Here is a 17,943-nt window from a genome sequence, read left to right as displayed (position 1 = left end):
AGTTGTGGATCATCCGCTACCTAAAAATTTATATATATTTATAAGTGCATTACAATTATAATATTTGAGGACAATAAGAAACATTTATATGTATGTGTTTAGACACATACCCTTCTTTCAAACCAATTTGTGAATCGATCTTTTTGAAATTTTTCTTTTGCTGCATCATCAAACTCTGGGTATTTTCTATGTACCAACTTGTTAAATTCACTAAAAACAAATAATAATCATTACAATAAAATAAATCAAAGTAAAAAAATATCATAGATTTGTTAAAGACCTTACCCCAAGTACTTTGCAACCTCCGCTGTGTTAATAAGAACATAATATTTGATGATTCTATCTCCATCGACCGTCAAGATTTTATGCCCTTTTCTTACAATGGGTTTCTCCGGATACGTGTAAACTTCTAACAATTTAGGATCATTACACGTTTTGGGTGCCTCATAACGACGCAATCGATTGTGCATTGTTTCAACTTTGGATTCAAAATATAGAGAACAAAAGTGCACACATTCCTCCTCGATATAACGTTCAGCCATTGAAGCCTCCGGATGTGCTTTGTTTCTAACTTTCATCTTCAATCCATGTAAAAATCTTTCAAAAGGGTACATCCATCGATATGTAACAGGGCCACCCAACTTACACTCGGTGGCCAAATGCAGTGGCAAGTGCTCCATTGGGTCAAAGAAACCGGGAGTAAAGATGGTTTCAAACTTAGACATTATCCTCACAATATCTTTCTCCATTTTTAATAAATCGGAGTATTTCAAGGTAGATGAGCACAAATCTTGGAAGAAGTTTGACAATTTAATAATGGCATCACCCACTTGCCTCGACAATAAGTCACGACAAACAATAGGCAGTAATTTTTGCATGAAAATATGACAATCATGCAATTTCACACCACGAATAGTATATTTTTCAAAATTCACACACCTAGATATATTTGAAACGTAACCATCCGAAAGTTTAAGTGTTGAAATCCACTCAAACAAATTATCAACTTGTTCCCTCAAGAGCGCATATGGAGCATGTGGCATTATGTCTCCATCTTGAACCCACAACTCACGTCTTATACCAAGATCCTCACAATCATACCTTGATTTTAAGTTATCTTTGGTCTTGTTCTTGTCAGCTAATATCGTGTAGAATATGTTTTCAAAAACATTATTTTCAGTATGCATGACATCAATATTGTGTCGAAGATCAAGTGTCTCCCAAAAAAAGAGCTCAAAAAATGGAGAATAATGAGTCCAATTATGAGTAACACCATAATCCCGAGGTCTTCTTTTTGTTAACTTTCCTGGAGAAGGAAATTGTATAAGATCACATACAGCCTTTGCCCTTCCACCTGAATGTCGAGCTGTGACGGAACGAACCTCTCTCTTTCCAAACTTTGTGCTACTCCTCAATGGATCACCCGGTTCCAAAAAATATTGAGCAGTGCCAAAGAAAGAATTCTTACCACCATTCCTCAATTGAAAGCCTTTAATATCACCACTACATACATGATAAGATAACTTAACCTTAGTCGACCACCCACTTAACATCGCAAGTGCTAGAAAGTCGCTAATTGTCCACAATAGTGCAGCCCTAATCTGAAAATTTTTGCGTGATGACCTATCATATGTTTCCACTCCTGTATGCCATAATAGCTTCAATTCATCAATTAACGGTCGGAGGTAAATATGTAGGTCTTTTGTAGGATCAGTAGGATCGGGAACAATGAGAGGCATGAACATATATGGAGCTTTCATGCACATAGATGGTGGAAGGTTGTAAACAACCACCACAACAGGCCATACAGTATAATCCCTTGCAAGTGGATCATGAAATGGGTCAAAACCATCACTAGAAAGGCCAAGTCTGATATTTCGTACCTCTTTTGCAAATCTCGGAAATCTAGCATCAAATGCTTTCCATTCATCTTCATCTACCGGGTGAGATAACTGACCATCAACTATGACTCTATCATGGTGCCACGTCATACACTTAGCAGTTTGCTCAGATATGTACAAACGTTGCAGTCTCGATATAAGTGGAAAGTATCGCAAGATCTTTCTTGGAATCAGCTTCTTTTGGTTATCCTTTCAATCCTTATATTGACCTTTGTGACATATGTCACAACATGTCTTTTTACTATTTCCCTTGTAAAATGACATGCAATCATTCTCGCAAGCATCAATCTTTTCATATCTCATATTCAAACCACTTATCATCTTTTTCACATCATAATATATCTCAGGTAGATTGTGTTTCTCCGGCAATACTAACCCAATAAGTTCAAGTAACTCATCAAAGTCCTTGTTACTACAACCATACTTGTTCTTGAAATATAACAACCTATTTACGAATGACAAAGTGGTAGAACTTGGACAATTTGGATAAAGAGGTTCAGAAGCACCGTTGAACATCTCATAAAAAAATTTTGATGTTGCAGTTGGTTCCTCCTCACCATTTTTGAAATTTCCATGTGCATCTGTAAAGTCTCGAAGCATTTCACGTGCATCATACATATCATCATCTCTAGGATCATTATTACCCAAACTAGTCTCGACTTCAACCCTGGACCTACGCTTTTCTCCATGAAAAACCCATTTAGTATATGACTCCATAATGTCATGTTGATACAAATCATAAGTTACATTGTCGGGTAATTTGCGCCATGTATTTCCACACTCATTACATGGGCATCTTATCCTCCCCATTGAATCAACTTCCCCTTTCATAGCAAAATTGATAAAATTTTGTACACCATGTTTATACTCCTCGGTTATATTATTTCTTGCATCAAACCTACGATGCATCCAACTTCGATTGGATGCCATCTACAATTATCATATTTTGATTAATTAGTTATTATAGATAAGAACTAACATCAATAAACAACTTAATTAAATTAATATTTCATTAGTATCACTACTATAAATTTCAACTTGGGAAACACTACTTAGATAGCGTTTTTTCTGATGTGTTATACAGGAGAATTACTTCCATAGCGTTTCTTAAAAAAACGTTATGCAAGTCAGTATAAAAAAGACTGAAAAAAAATAAAAAAATATATTAAAATACTAGCATAGCATTTATTAATCTAACCGCTTTACAAGTTTAAACTTAGACACCGTTTTCCAGAATGCTATTCAAGTGGGCATCTTATAAGTAATTTTTATTTATTTTTCACACACCTATGGCTCTTTACAAGCGCTTTCTTAGCTAGTAATTATTTTCTATGTAACTGATCATCCCGTAGTTTCTAACTAGGAGAACATATGATCAATTCATTTTTACACAACTGCATACAAATTCTATAATACACTCAACTTTGATGTGGATTAATAATTATTCTTTTGGCATAACTGGTGAGGTATCTCTCGCTGTTCTCCGAACTTCTCCGTGTTGTCTGAGATTCCGGATCTGCTATAAAGAAATCAATTCGTAATGACTATATGCGGGATATCAAACACTTCAATCGAGCATATCATTATATCATGGAGCATTCTGCTTTCAAATCGGGTAGAATTTTGTACTTCATTTCATTTAATTTGTTAATTTAGGGATTTTAAATTTGGGATTTTCCTTGAGTGACTATTGACTTCTCTGGTTCTTCACTTATTGGGTTGTATATCACTTGTATTATTTTATAGGTTATAATAGTAATATATCTGAGATTCTGTTTGTTATAGTTATATCTATTTTAGTAGATGTGTATGTGTATTTATTTAGAAGTGAAGTTATATTCTCTGTTTTCTTCCTTCTGATTATTTTACAATATATACAATGTTTTGTATACATATAAATAACCAAATTTGGTTTATGATAGTCAATCTTAATTTCAGAATTCTGAAATCTATATCAATTTTGTGTAATCTGGTCATGGCTTTCAAGACTTCTCATAATCCTTGTTCATCACAGATGTAGGCATTTTGTGATTTTTTTAATTATTGTATTGGATAGTGTAGTTCCAGCAGGTTGAAATTGGTTATTTGTTTGGTGAGAGTCCGAATTAGGTATTTCTTAATTCTTGCCGCTTGCTGCCTATTCTAAGAACAAGGCTTCCAATTAGCTGAGACAACACGTCACTTATTTTGGGCACTGAGGCCTCTGACAAGGGAAGATTGCAACAGTCAGTATGGAAGTTTCTTTCTTTAGTTGGCACACACACACAAAAAGTTTTGTTAACCAAAGTGACCAAAATAAGTGACACAAAGCTTGCTTTTGAAGGCATTTATATTGTTGGAAAGGAATGTAAATTATTTGATCAGTATTTTTACTTTGATATGTAAAATTCTCCCTACTATTCTACTCTATCTAGGTGAGTAATCAGGTTTGTAGCTTTTTATTATAGATGAGCCTTTTGCTCTTCATTTGAGGTTTTATATATACAATTAGCTTGGCCGGTAGAGTTGCTGAAAACACCTTATACTAGCTAATTGAAGTAATTCAAAAGTCATTTCAAATAAGTTTTCTAATTGAATATTCAACTTAAAGTCGAGGAGTTGGTGAAGAACTACAATACTTGTTTAGGAAAATATGGTTCAAAGAAAATGTTTGTTTGAATTGTCTCTTAAGAAAATAGTTAGAAGCTAAGCTTAAGAAGATGACACCTCTTAATGGACAATTTTATGTTCACTCTCGATTTGTATTTAGTCTCAACATTATTAATCACGGCTTCTGTTCATTTGAAGATATAATTTAGGTCTGATCGGGAGACTTGTGTAATTGTTGATCCACTTGTATTCTTTCATCTCTACTGTAAAAGGTATTTTCAACTTTATTTCTACATCATGTCTAATATTAAATTTTTACGTATAATTTACGGTGTTGTTAAACTCTATAAAAGTGTCAATAGGAAGAGGGGGTAAGGATATTATTTTTAGAAAAGGAGAAGGGTAAAGGTGTTTTGGATTCAATGCAGCCAAGTATATACTAACTAGTCAAGTAAAAAAAGACAACATACTGGTATTTAGAATACATAAAGAGCTAACAGGTTCGAGAGGCAACTTTACTTCTAATTATGTTCATTATCAATATATGTTTTCTCAGGCTAGTGTGTTTACCTTCACACCATTTTAATTTGATCTAAATGCATCTTCTCTGTATTTCATGCTATCATGTTTCCTTACATTGCATTCTACCCATAAACCCAGAGGCACATTTACAGAATGTAATGAATCAGGAAGCACCAAATATAATAACTTATTCAAGAAAGAAACAGAAGGGCAAAGAGGTCAATAGTGAGGCAAGGTCAATACAAACATTCAAAGGGCAGAATGGGGATTGAAGGAAAGAGGGCAGTAATAAGAGAAGGGATTTGGGGGAATTCAAGGATCGATTAATTGTATCCTCTTTTATCTTGTCAAACCCTAGGAGTGCCTGGACCTCTCGAAAGTCCTGCTATCATATTAGTATTATACTCGTTGTTGTTCTAATTTCAAGTAGTAAATATTTGTGCTTGTTAGTTCATATTACATTGAGTCAGTTCATCTCAAGTGGTATCAGAGCATTTCGTTCCGATGGGAGCACTGGCGACAGCACATCGACTAGATCTAATTGAAGAGAAGGTGATGATGATGGAGGAATCAATTTCGAAGATGGTGTCTAAGGCAATAGAGAGAGCAGTGGAAGCGATGCATCATTCACTATTTGAGATGGTTTGGAAGGTTGATACAACTTGTAAAAATGATTCTCATCCCTCAAATCAAGTAAGTCAATCTTTGGATACTCCAACTCAGGCTTTAGTTGTTGATAAACTGTATAAATTGGGTAGAGTTGAGAAAACAGTTGATGATGACAGTGAGAATTTAGAGCAATTACAAGTGTTAACACCTGCAAAACATGCTCCTGAAGTGTGGATTTAAGTTCTCAGACTGATTTTATTGTTTTTACTGTGGAGTCAAGTGAAAAAGCTATGAATAGAGAAATTGTATATCCTTTTACTGGGTATAATTTGATTCCAGTTTATAAGCTACATAAAAATGAATATGGGAAGAAAGCGGAATCATGTAATAAATTAATGGCAGGAATGTATCAAATAGGAATGTATCAAATAGTAATGGGTGGGTTGCTTACAGAAATATGGCCTACAAAATGCGTGTACAATTTTCTTGATAAGTCTGTTGAATTATCATCATTGTGTGAGATAACTGGAGTTTCTCTGGTCAAGAGTACTTCATTGGTTGTCAAAACTCAACAACCTTTATGTGTTTCTGGCCCTGAAGGGTTCCTCATTCCTCCTAAAGCGCATGGCAATATTTTAAAATTGATTAATGAAAATACTACTCTTTTACGCTGGGAGTGCACACAATCTGGAATTGATATGGGGCTATTAAGATTGGTACACAAGATAGACCTGGATAGGTCTAAGGAGCTCATTGTAATGTTTGACTTGCTCTGCCTAATGGTCATATTCAGCATGGCCGCATGCAATGTTCTCATCAGCACCGGAAATACATCAGTTAAGGAAGCTATTCATGTGAATGGGAACTTACATGAAGTGAATTCGCTGGAACTTATCTGCTCATTAGTCAAATGGTTAACTCCAATGATGTCGATGAGTGTTATTATATGGACAAGGATGTTATACTTCTCTCCATCGTATGCTTCTATAAAGTTGTTAAAGGCGAACATCTTTGATATTGCCTTCAACATGAATCCTTTAAGTATGGGCTCTAGTGGTTTATCAAGCCGCTCATGGTTGTTGTCAGGGAGACTTGCTAAAAAGATTTCGATTGATTGCGAGCAGAACGAGAGTTACTGTCCATTTTTAATTTTAGTGTGGGACTTCACTAAACAACTTGTTGAGACTAAAGCAGAAAATGACGTTGTTCTGGCATTTGTTATTTTCTCCATCCAGTACGATTTAGTTAATTATGAATACTGGAATTACAAAATGAAGGATGTTTGGTGGAAGGGGATGCGAAAGTGGAAGATGCTTTAATAGTTTACACAAGTGACTATAATATGACACCTGATAGGCATCTTGGAGCTACACAAATTGATAGGCTACATTTTGACCTTCTTATATCAGAGTCGACGTATGGTACAACAGCACTAGATTCGAAATATACCAGGAAAAGAGAATTTTTCAATGCCGTTCATAAATGTCTTTCCAGTAGAGGGAAAGTGTTCATCCGTACAAATTTTTTTGGTCAAGCTCGGGAACGTTGTACAGTTTTGGAAGATTACATAGAGAGAATGAGTTTAAAGGTCCCGATATACTTTTCTGCAGGATTGACTTGTCAAGCTAATATGTATTATAAAGCTGTCATCAACTCGACGAGCCAAAAGGTGAAAGATGCGTATACCCCTCGAAATTCATTTGATTTTAAACATGTTTGCAGCTTTGAACGTTCCATGATTAAAGCTCCCGAACCCTATGTTCTCTTTGCTACATCTGGAATGATCTGTGGTGGCTTTTCACTTGAGGTTTTCAAGCACTGGGCTCCGTATGAAGAGAGCCTTATTGTGTTGACAGGCATGGTGATGACGGACCACTTGGCTTTATGTGTTGACCATCTTGTTTCACCTGAATCACTGCAATCACTACAAAAGGTTGATGCTCATGAACCTACTCAGGGTTCTTGTAGTAAAGTGAATGGTTCATCTAGCTTCCCCATTAATATAGATGACGAGGGAGACAATGGTGGTGCGGTGAAGTGAGACAATGGTGCTGCTGGTGAAGAAGAACCACTTACTCAGACTATTGAATGTCAAATCTGCCAGGAGGAGGATAACATCAAAAACCTGGAGGTTCCTTGTTCTTGTAATGACAGTTTAAAGTTTGCTCATAGGAAGTGTGTTCAACGTGGGTGCAATGAGAAAGGAGATATTACCTGTGAAATATGTCATCAACCTTATCAGTCTGGCGATACTGCTCCCCCTCCTCGTGCTGAAGACACCACAATTGATATCAGTGGGGCTTGGACAATCGCTGGTAGCCCATTAGATTTGCACGACCCTCGACTTCTGCCCATGGTAGCAGCAGAACGTCATCTTTTAGAGGCTGAATATGATGAATATGATGGTTCAGATGCCAATGGAGCTGCATTTTGCCGCTCAACTGCTCTTATTCTTATGGCTCTTCTGTTATTGAGACATGCTCTGACCATGGAAGATAGTGATAGTGATGATGCATGTTTCGAGTCGAGTGACAAACAGATTTCCTGACTTTCACCTTGAGGACAAGGTGAAATTTAGGCCCGCCGGTATTGTAATGAATCAGGAAGCACCAAATATAATAACTTATTCAAGAAAGAAACAGAAGGGCAAAGAGGTCAATAGTGAGGCAAGGTCAATACAAACAGTCAAAGGGCGGAATGGGGATTGAAGGAAAGAGGGCAGTAATAAGAGAAGGGATTTGGGGGAAGTCAAGGATCGATTAATTGTATCCTCTTTTATCTTGTCAAACCCTAGGAGTGCCTGGACCTCTCGAAAGTCCTGCTATCATATTAGTATTGTACTCGTTGTTGTTCTGATTTGAAGTAGTAAACATTTGTGCTTGTTAGTTCATATTACATTGAGTCGGTTCATCTCACAGAATTTGAATAGTTTTCTACCAAATAAAAGAAATTAGTGAAGTGCACAAGATAACTGAGGAAGTAATTTGCATCATGTTTAATGTACTGTGTACAATACATGTGGTGATCATTAGAAAACTCTATTTACTTTTTATGTGTTTTGAATTTTCATTTGCGATGAGCAGTGTAAAGAGGCAAACTAGTTTTTTAATTTTGATAAATCATTAATTTAGATTTTGGTGAGCTATAAATGAAAGAAAATCATTTCTATGGATGATTTTTTTTATCTATTTTAGTAGGTTGAAATTTTATTGGTTAGTAGGCACACGTAAGATGCATTTTGCAATTTATTTTTGTAGCAGGGTTACATTCATTTACGCAAGCACACATTAAATACCTTACATGCATGTTGCAGGAGGCGAAATACACACTTGGTAAAACTGGTCTTTAATTGTATCTATGTTTTGTTGATGTAGCTTTCACATGATCTAGTCTAGGTGGAAGTCAAGCATAGGGGCAACCGGATACTTGAACTTGAGTTTGCCTTGGGAGAACTTGCCAGGTTCTTTGATCAAGAGTATGAGGTTGATGTCACTGTTACCTACTACACTTGCTCAGGTTTGAAGTATAATAATATTACCTTTTCTAGAAAAAAAAGTTACAGAATGATGAGTCTCCTTTAGACATAAGCAAGCCCATGACATATCAAGAAACTTAGATGCCAAGTTACAAACTTTTTAGTAGCATTTACTGAACCTATTTATTAGGGTCATGTTACTGTTAATAACTGGTTGATGTTTTTTTCTTCTTTTGTGGTGCCAATATCATATTGCAAAGGTTATTATCATACCACTTTAAATAATTAAATTTGGGTTATACCCAGAGTAACAATTATAATACCATTAATCTCTAGTTTTTACGTTATAAAAATTTTAATTTTGTCCTTAAGTTTTAAACCATAGGAAAATGCCAAAAAGTGATGTTTGATCTGCTCGGAGGCTAGAAAAGGTGTGATTAAGGAATACTTGAAGCGGAGAGGCTATTTTCATAAAGACAACACTACTCTAAATTCACCTACACTTTTGTAATGTATTCTGCAGGGCGTACATCTAGGAAGCACAGACACTGATACGGCGACACGGGATGGCGACACGGGATACGGGACACGGGGATTCGTCAATTATCAAAGTGTCCTGGATACGGGACACGGCAAAAAAAAGTAATAAACATATGAAAAAAAATATAAGATTTGTATATGTCAAATATTAAACAACTTCATTTATAATAATAATAATAGAGTTTACTTCATAATAAGTGATAAACTACCGTAAGATCTATTCTACATTTTCATTCAAGTCATTATCTTGTGTAAAAATAACATCCTGCTTTCTCCTGCATGACTTTTCCTTGAGAGAAGACGAAGATTTATGTGAACAAACACTAAGTCTTCAGCTCGTTGTGGTAGTATTTTATTCCCTCTCATGGAATGGATAAACGAATATGTGCTCCATTTTCCTCCGCACCTGCAGCAGTGTTACTATTTGCACTGTAACTCATTGACCCACTCATAATATGTGTCCTTAAAACAACAAGAGAGATACATAGAGATAGATGTGTTATATATATAGAGAGATGTATGTATATGTTTGATTGTATATATATAGGGTTCCGTATTTTATTGGATGAAAGATGAAGAGGGATGTTATAAAAGACATAGAGACATGAAATTAGGGTTAATATAAGATGTTTTGGGCTTTTTAAAGATGCTTTTGGGCTTTTCTAATATGGGCAGAGTCAGTGGGCCGTGTCGGTCGCGTGTCGAACTTGTGTCGGTCGCGTGTCGAACGCGTGTCGGTCGCCTTTTCCTGTCGACACGCCACATGGCGTGTCGGACACGTACTCAGTCGTGTCGGTGTCGTGTCGCCGTGTCGGCCGTGTCCGACACGCATACGGCGGCCTTTTTGGAGTGTCGGTGCTTCCTAGGCGTACATATATGAACCTCGTTCTGTTCTCGTACAAAACTTTTTTTCTAGTATGTAGGATTATAATAGCTTGACTATAATGTCAATAGTTAAGTAAAATAGCAATTACCCCAGTATAATATCTATTTAGAATGTCTTTCCAATTTGGATACCCCCACAACAAAAACCTTAAAGATCAATTTTTTTTTATATAATTCCATAGTGCATTATAGTTCATATTTGTAGCTTGAATACTGGGAAGTGAAGTTGGCTTTGTAGACTTATAACATAATCAGCCTTATAGTAGAATAATCCTTTGGCTCTTTGGTTATTCAGAAAAATAGCCTATAACTTATAGGTATAATTTTTTTATTAAAATTTGAGTCGATTTAGTTTTGCAGGGAGGTTTTTGAGAGGAGCTCAAATCATCCTGGAACTCCAAATCAGTCATTCGGTGTTGTGAAAATTTGTTATTTATACAGTTTAAGTTCCAGCCTGAGGTTTTTGATACATGTGGGACTTCAGAGGTACGTAGATACATGTGTATATTATATATATGGCGGTTGTCAAGAGTGTAAGGAATCATTTATACTACGAGCATTGTGTTCTTTTATAGGATGAAGACAGTTGGTTGATGAATAGGGTGTGCTGAATAAAGTCTTGCTTTTGTTTAAGATAAATTAGTGTACAGCTATATGATGTTGCTAGTAGTGCAACTAGCCTTATACAGTTTGTAGGTTTCCCCTTATTTAGTAGTTGAAATTTTTTACATAGTCTGAAGAGAAATCTGATATAGGAATGTGATGTAAGAATACAATTTTCCTTCTCGCTTTGTAAACCCACCGTCTTCATCAATAATTTGTACTAAATGGTCTGCTTTATAAAAGCAGTTAATTTTTGTTTAATGACATGTTGGTTTGACTTCTGCATATAATTTTTCACTTACCAGCTGCAACTCTTGTTCTTGTCTATTATTTATTGTATCTATAAAATTATTTAAGGATATTATAGCTAAAAAGGGTAGGAAAATAATTGAAAAAATTAAAATAAAAATGGACTTGACTTAGATAGCGTTTTGGAAAGAGTAATGTTAGTAGTGTTGTATACAGGTAAAAAGACTTGGTTAGACACTTACCTAACACACACTTACATAGCACTAATAAAACTGCTAACCTAGTACATCACTTGCATAGCGTAAAAAGAAGTGCTACTCAAGCCACCCGCACTTGCATAGCACTGGCTTGCATAGCACTTAAAAGCGCTATGGAAGTGTAAAAATAAATGTTATGCAAGTTTAATTTTGTAGTAGTGTATGATTGATAGAATCATTATATAACTCAATGTCTTACGATTATCTTAACATACTAAAAACAAGTAATAATCACACTAATTTAGCCACAATTGACAATATTAACACAATTGACATATACAAAATTTAATAATATTAACACAATTTGTTGGATTTTTAACGCAGCGGGGCATGGCAAAACACTTTTACACATATAAAATTCAAATAAAAGCATACAGATCATGAATAAAAATTCGAGGGATCGAATCTAACCTTTAAAATTAATTCGGAGACAACGATCAGAGATCCTTAGCAGTTGCTCCTCAAGTGTAAAGCACTCCACCGGTATCCACCAAGAAAACGATGTTAAGGAGGAGGAAGGAGGTGGAGAGAATTGGGTTTTTCAAACTTTTTGGGTTTTCGGGTTTGATGTAGGTTAGAATAAAATAGGGTCTATAATAGTGTATTTATTGGCAAAATTTTCAGCTGAAATTTTCCCATAAATAATATTATTATTATCCCATTTATTATTCTCATTAATAATTAAAACACCTTTTAATTATTAATCCTTTTTCGAAACACTTTAGAAATAACTCTCTCTCTTGATTTAATTTCCAAAAATTAAATCATTTAATTAATAATATTAAGAACTTTTTTTAATTAATTTATAATCAATTAAATCTCATTTAATCAATTATTAAATTTGTCAATTAATTATTTATTTCATAAATAAATAATTATTAGCCATTATTAATTAATTCATCCACCATTAAATCATTCTCTTTTTATGGTGTGACCCTGTAGGTTCAATATTAAGCCGGTAGTAGAAATAAATAATAATAAAACTATTTTATCATTATTTATATAAATTCTCTAATTTATTAAATATGATTAATTAATTAATCACATTTATTCTACATCGTGAGGGATACTTCTCAGCATATCGCGACTATCCGGATAATATGAATTCACTGCTTAGAATACCAAGAACCTATTCAGTGAATAGTTACCGTACAATTCACTCCTTCTACCCTACAATGTCCCGATTAAATACAAGGCATGGATCTCGTGTCAAGCCTATCTAATTCAATCACTTGCTTACCATTTACTATGCGTAGTTCTATGCAAATTAGAAACTCCTTTCTAATTTCATTCACTCTGGCCAGAGATTCCTGAACTAGCATAAGTGGATCAGCCTTGAACATTCGCTTCCTTCACTGGAAGGGGTAGATCCTTTATTGATCATACACTATCTTCGTGTACAAATTCCTATACCCAGAAGAGCCCTAATAATTATCCCTGGAGACTAAGAACTAAACCAAAGCATAGTTCAGTGTACACAAGATGACTATGATGACCTCAAGTCTAAGGATACTTGTACAACTATCACTAAGCGAACAACTGCTGACACGTGAATGAACTCCATCAGTTGTTTAGCTGGGCGAGTCATGTTCAGTGAACTTATTCCATAATAAGCACCTACATACTAGCTATAGTGTCACCACACAAATGTCTATGAGAACAGACATCCTTCATAATGAAGCAAGCATAGTATGTACCGATCTTTGCGGATTATTAATTACCAGTTAGTAATCCTATGACCAGGAACTATTTAAGTTTAGAGTTATCATCTTTTTAGGTCTCACTATTATGATCTCATCATAATCCATAAAAAGCTTTACTCTAAACTATGGTATATCTTATTTAAACACTTAAATAGATAAAGCCCGTAATAAAAACAAAACAAGTCTTTATTAATATCAATGAAATCAAAACAGATTACATAAAAGTTATTCCTAAATCCTAATACATGATTGGACTTAGGACATATTCCTTTCAATCTCCCACTTGTACTAAAGCCAATCACTCTGGTATCTAATACCCATCTTGTCTTTATGACGATCAAAGTGACTTTCATAAAGTAGCTTTATGAGTGGGTCTGCTATGTTGTTATGTGTGTCAACTCTATTTCAATATAATACAAGAAATGTTACCGCGCTCCCACTAACCCTTTTGTAGACGCATGGTTCATCTACGTTTTTGATAAAATCAAACTCTTTGATTGTCTCATCAAAACGAATGTTCCATCTACGAGAAGCTTGCTTTAAACCACATATGGTTCGCAATAGCTTACACACTAGGTTTTCATTTCCCTTGGAAAGAAAACCATCTGGCTATATACCAGATTACATAGTCGTAGTAAGCAGCAATCGCAAGCAAAATCCGAACCGATTTTAACAGGGCTACAGGTAAAAGGCTTCATCAAAGTCAATCCATTGCCTTTGTTTGAATTCTTTTTCCACAAGCCTGGCCTTATAGGTCTCCACCTGGCCGTCTGCTATAATCTATCTTTTGTATACCATATACATAGATTCCATTCTGGATTTCATGGCATTATGCCATTTCTCTGAGTCAACACTACTCATAGCCTCATTATAGGTCACAGGGTCGTCATCATCAATGATCGACAGCTCATTGTCATTCTCAATGACAAGGCCATATTACCTCTCAGGTTGGCGAGACACTCTCCCTGACCTATGAATGGGCTGTTCCACAAAAGGTTGTTCAGTCAGAACAGGTGTTTCCACTTGATCCGTAGTAGTTTGTGCTTCTTGAACTTCATCAAGTCCAATTTTGCTCCCACTATTTCCTTCAAGGATAAACTCCTTTTCCAAGAAGGTAGCATGTCTGGAGACAAACACCCGATGATCGGTGCAAAAGTAATACCCTAAAGTCTCTTTAGGATATCCCACAAAACTACATTTTACGGATCGATATTCCAGCTTATCTGGATCAACTTACTTGACATAAGCTGGACATCCCCAAATCTTAACGTGTTTAAGACTCGGTTTCCTTTCTTTCCATATCTCATACGAAGTTTGAGGAACAGATTTTGGAAGGCACCTTATTCAGTAAATATGCTGAGGTTTCCAATGCATAACCCTATAGGAATACTGGAAGATTTGCATAGCTCATCATGGACCGAGCTATGTCTAACAAAGTTCGATTTCTCCTTTCAGATACCAATCTGGAGGAGTCCACTGGGAGACTATACCATTTACTTTGAGATAATCTAGAAACACTCCATTAAAGTATTCACCACCTCGATCTGATCGAATAGTTATAATACTATGTTTGGTTGTTTTTCCACTTCATACTTATATTCTTTGAACTTTTCAAAGGCCTCAGACTTGTGTTTCATCAAACATATATCCGAATCCAGATCTATCATCTATGAAAGTAATGAAGTATGAAAATCCACCCATGGCTTGCTTTGACATTGGTCCACATACATCTGTGTGTACCATTCCTAGCAAATTTGCAGCCCACTCTCCATGTCTATTAAATGGAGACTGCAGTGCCACTATAAAGTGAGATTTTCATCATCCCTTTTCTTTTATTAGTTTGTTCAATCTGAAATAAATTATGTCACATACATACAGACCATTATTTAAAGCACCACGCCCATAAAGAATATTATCTCTAAGAATAGAACATTCATTATTCTCAATAATAAATGAAAATCCAGCCAAGTCTAACATGGGAATAATATTCCTCACAATCGAGGGAACAAAATAACAATTATTTCAAACAATAGTCTTGCCCGTAGGCATATGTAAATGAAATGATTCTACATCTTCAGCAGCAACTCTTGCTCCATTTCCCATCAGTAGAATCACCTCATCTTCCTCAAGAGTCCTACTTCTCCTTGGTCTCTGCAACAAATTGCAGATTTGAGAAGCACAGGCGGTATCTAATACCCAAGTAGAAATTTGATTTAATGACATATTCATTTCTATCATGAACATACCTGAATCAGAAGCGGTAATCTCACTACCCTTCTTCTTCTTCAATTCTGCAAGGTAAACCTTGCAGTTCCTCTTCCAGTGCCCCACCTTGTTACAGTGAAAGCAAACAACTTTGCTCTTGGGGTCTTCAGCTTTTGGTGGAACCGGCGTTTTCTCACCTACTTTCTTCTTCTTGGAAGAGTTCCTCTTCCTTTTCTTAGGATTGGAACCTTCACCAATTAGAAGAACAGAACTCTTCTTAGGGGGAAAATTCGATTCCGCAGTCTTCAACATGTTGTGGAGTTCAGGCAGGCTGGCATCCAACTTATTCATGTGAAAGTTCACAACAAACTGTGAGAATGAACTCGGAAGCGATTGCAAGACCAAGTCTTGGCTCAGCTCCCCATCCATGGCAAAACCAAGTTGTCCAAGACGTTCAATCAAATTGATCATCTTAAGTACATGGTCATTCACAGATGATCCCTCAGACATCCTACAACCGAACAACTCCTTCGATATCTCATATCGAGCTATCCTCCCTGCCACATCATACAACTCTTGTAGATGCACGAGGATAGTGTGAGCATCCATATGCTCATATTGCTTCTGTAGCTCAATGTTCATGGAAGCTAGCATGATGCATTGAGCAACATTTGCATCATCTATCCACTTACGATACACAACATGTTCATCATTATGCGCATCGCTAGCAGGTTCAGTAGGCTGAGGTGAGTCAATCACGTATTCCAGCTTCTCAATCCTGAGAACAATTCTCAAGTTTCGAAGCCAGTCAGCATAATTAGGACCAGTCAATTTGTGAGCATCTAGTATGCTCCTGAGTGATAGTGCAGAAGACATAATGTATATTGTAAATCTGTAAATGATAAACACATAACAACACTTAGCAAATATTCGATTTCATTTTAAAACACTATATGAATCGGGTCTTTATTCATAAGTGGCTCCCACTAGTTTATCTAATTTATTCAACCCTCTACGTGAAAAATTAAGCATTCATAATGCTAGTGGGAATAGGGATCCTACATTCCATTACACGACCCCGGTTGTAGCACGAACCGCCATGTAATGTTCAATAGGCAGACAACTCTTGTCAATTACATCTCATGTTATTCCCTAATCAAACTTTAGCCTCTTGAATAATTGAGTCTCGGCTGTAGCACGACAAACTCAATATTCTAAGTCAAGTCTAACCCAACATTCCGTACAGTTGAATCAGTCCCCAAAGGCACACGGCTGTAGCACGTACCGACCTTTAGATTCTTATTCAATGTACACATCTCTATGTAATAGACAAGTATTTCTTATTTCGAAATCAAAGCCCTCGGCTGTAGCACGAACCGACAATGATTCAAAAATAAGAACTACTTTTCTATCATGTTGGAAGGCTATGACCGACACAAGCCCGTTGTATCATTGGCCAATTACTACTTGATATTATTTTTAGAGGGATTATATTACGTTACAATCATAATCATATTATAAAGAGATTCTTCCTTTTAAATTAAATATTTCAAATCAATAATCAATAATCAGACGATTCCCAGATCGGGTAGAGCATTGTCAAGAGGCGTCACTTAATAACCCTTTCTTACAGATAGAAATATGTTGTTGACAGAATCATCCTTTCTCTCATATCGAAAATTCATATTCAATTACGTGTTTCATAAACACAAGAATCTCATGATTGTATTCATAATATTGTTCTTAAGGTTATGAAACAATTTCACTATACTAGGTTGTCTAACAAACGCCTTATGTTCATTTAAGTTCACCTAAATCTATCATCGCATGATAAACTAAGCATATATCACATATATCAACATGAATAAACACCAAGGTAGGCATGTTATATCATCTAGCACATTAGTCTAAGCATTATACATCTCTATGTATCACATGAAGCATTTAAAATCAATTCAAACGATCAAAAACAGCTTTAAAACACTTCATGGAATATAAACAGTTCAAAACTTTTATATAAACTAAAATTGATCACTCCATTAGATCCGTCTCGGAAAAACGAATCCAACGGTATATTGCACGCCCAAAACGGAGTTACGAAACTCCCAGAAAATCAATTTTATTATCAACAGACGGGTTGTAACGCATTACAGGAACGCGTTACAAGCCCTGTAACGCATTCCGGTGATGCGTTACACACCTTTTAAGCCATTTAAGGGTGTAACGCATTCCGTGAATGCGCCATAGGTGTGTAACGCATTCCCGGAATGCGTTACACCCCTATTTTTTTTTTTGTTTTTCAGCAGCCGCCTGACAGATTCTTTCTCGGTTAACGTGCCTGACATATGTGCTTCTATGTTTCTACTTTTTCCGTGCAGCAGCCATTGTCTGCTCTCTTAATAGCA

At 35.8% G+C, this 17,943-nt stretch overlaps 1 protein-coding gene across 17 annotated transcripts; it reads left to right on the top strand.

The window, feature by feature from the left end:
- Positions 1-3,144: 3,144 nt before the first annotated feature.
- On the top strand, positions 3,145-11,416 carry LOC141668891 (uncharacterized). 17 transcript variants are annotated; one of them, XR_012553249.1, is made up of 5 exons: positions 3,145-3,516; positions 9,012-9,137; positions 9,620-9,738; positions 10,874-11,007; positions 11,097-11,416. XR_012553249.1 is itself a non-coding variant. In XM_074475943.1 (5 exons), exons 1-5 carry the CDS (start codon positions 3,442-3,444, stop codon positions 11,113-11,115), a joined length of 465 nt encoding a protein of 154 aa, XP_074332044.1. In that variant the 5' UTR covers positions 3,145-3,441; the 3' UTR covers positions 11,116-11,416. The 17 variants fall into 17 exon arrangements, 6 of the variants coding, with proteins under 6 accessions (XP_074332044.1, XP_074332043.1, XP_074332047.1 ...); XM_074475943.1 differs by having other exon boundaries at positions 10,882-11,007; XR_012553256.1 differs by having other exon boundaries at positions 8,996-9,103; positions 10,882-11,416.
- The last annotated feature ends 6,527 nt before the right edge of the window (positions 11,417-17,943 follow it).

The sequence above is a fragment of the Apium graveolens genome, chromosome 6 (genome assembly GCF_009905375.1).
Source record: "Apium graveolens cultivar Ventura chromosome 6, ASM990537v1, whole genome shotgun sequence".
NCBI classification, from domain to species: domain Eukaryota; kingdom Viridiplantae; phylum Streptophyta; class Magnoliopsida; order Apiales; family Apiaceae; genus Apium; species Apium graveolens.
The sequence above is the reverse complement of the archived record's forward strand: the minus strand, read 5'-3'. Positions and strand labels throughout refer to the sequence as shown.

Bases quoted from the DNA above. Each gene is read 5' to 3' on its own strand.
- LOC141668891 (XM_074475940.1), top strand. From the start codon at position 5,912: ATGAATAGAGAAATTGTATATCCTTTTACTGGGTATAATTTGATTCCA.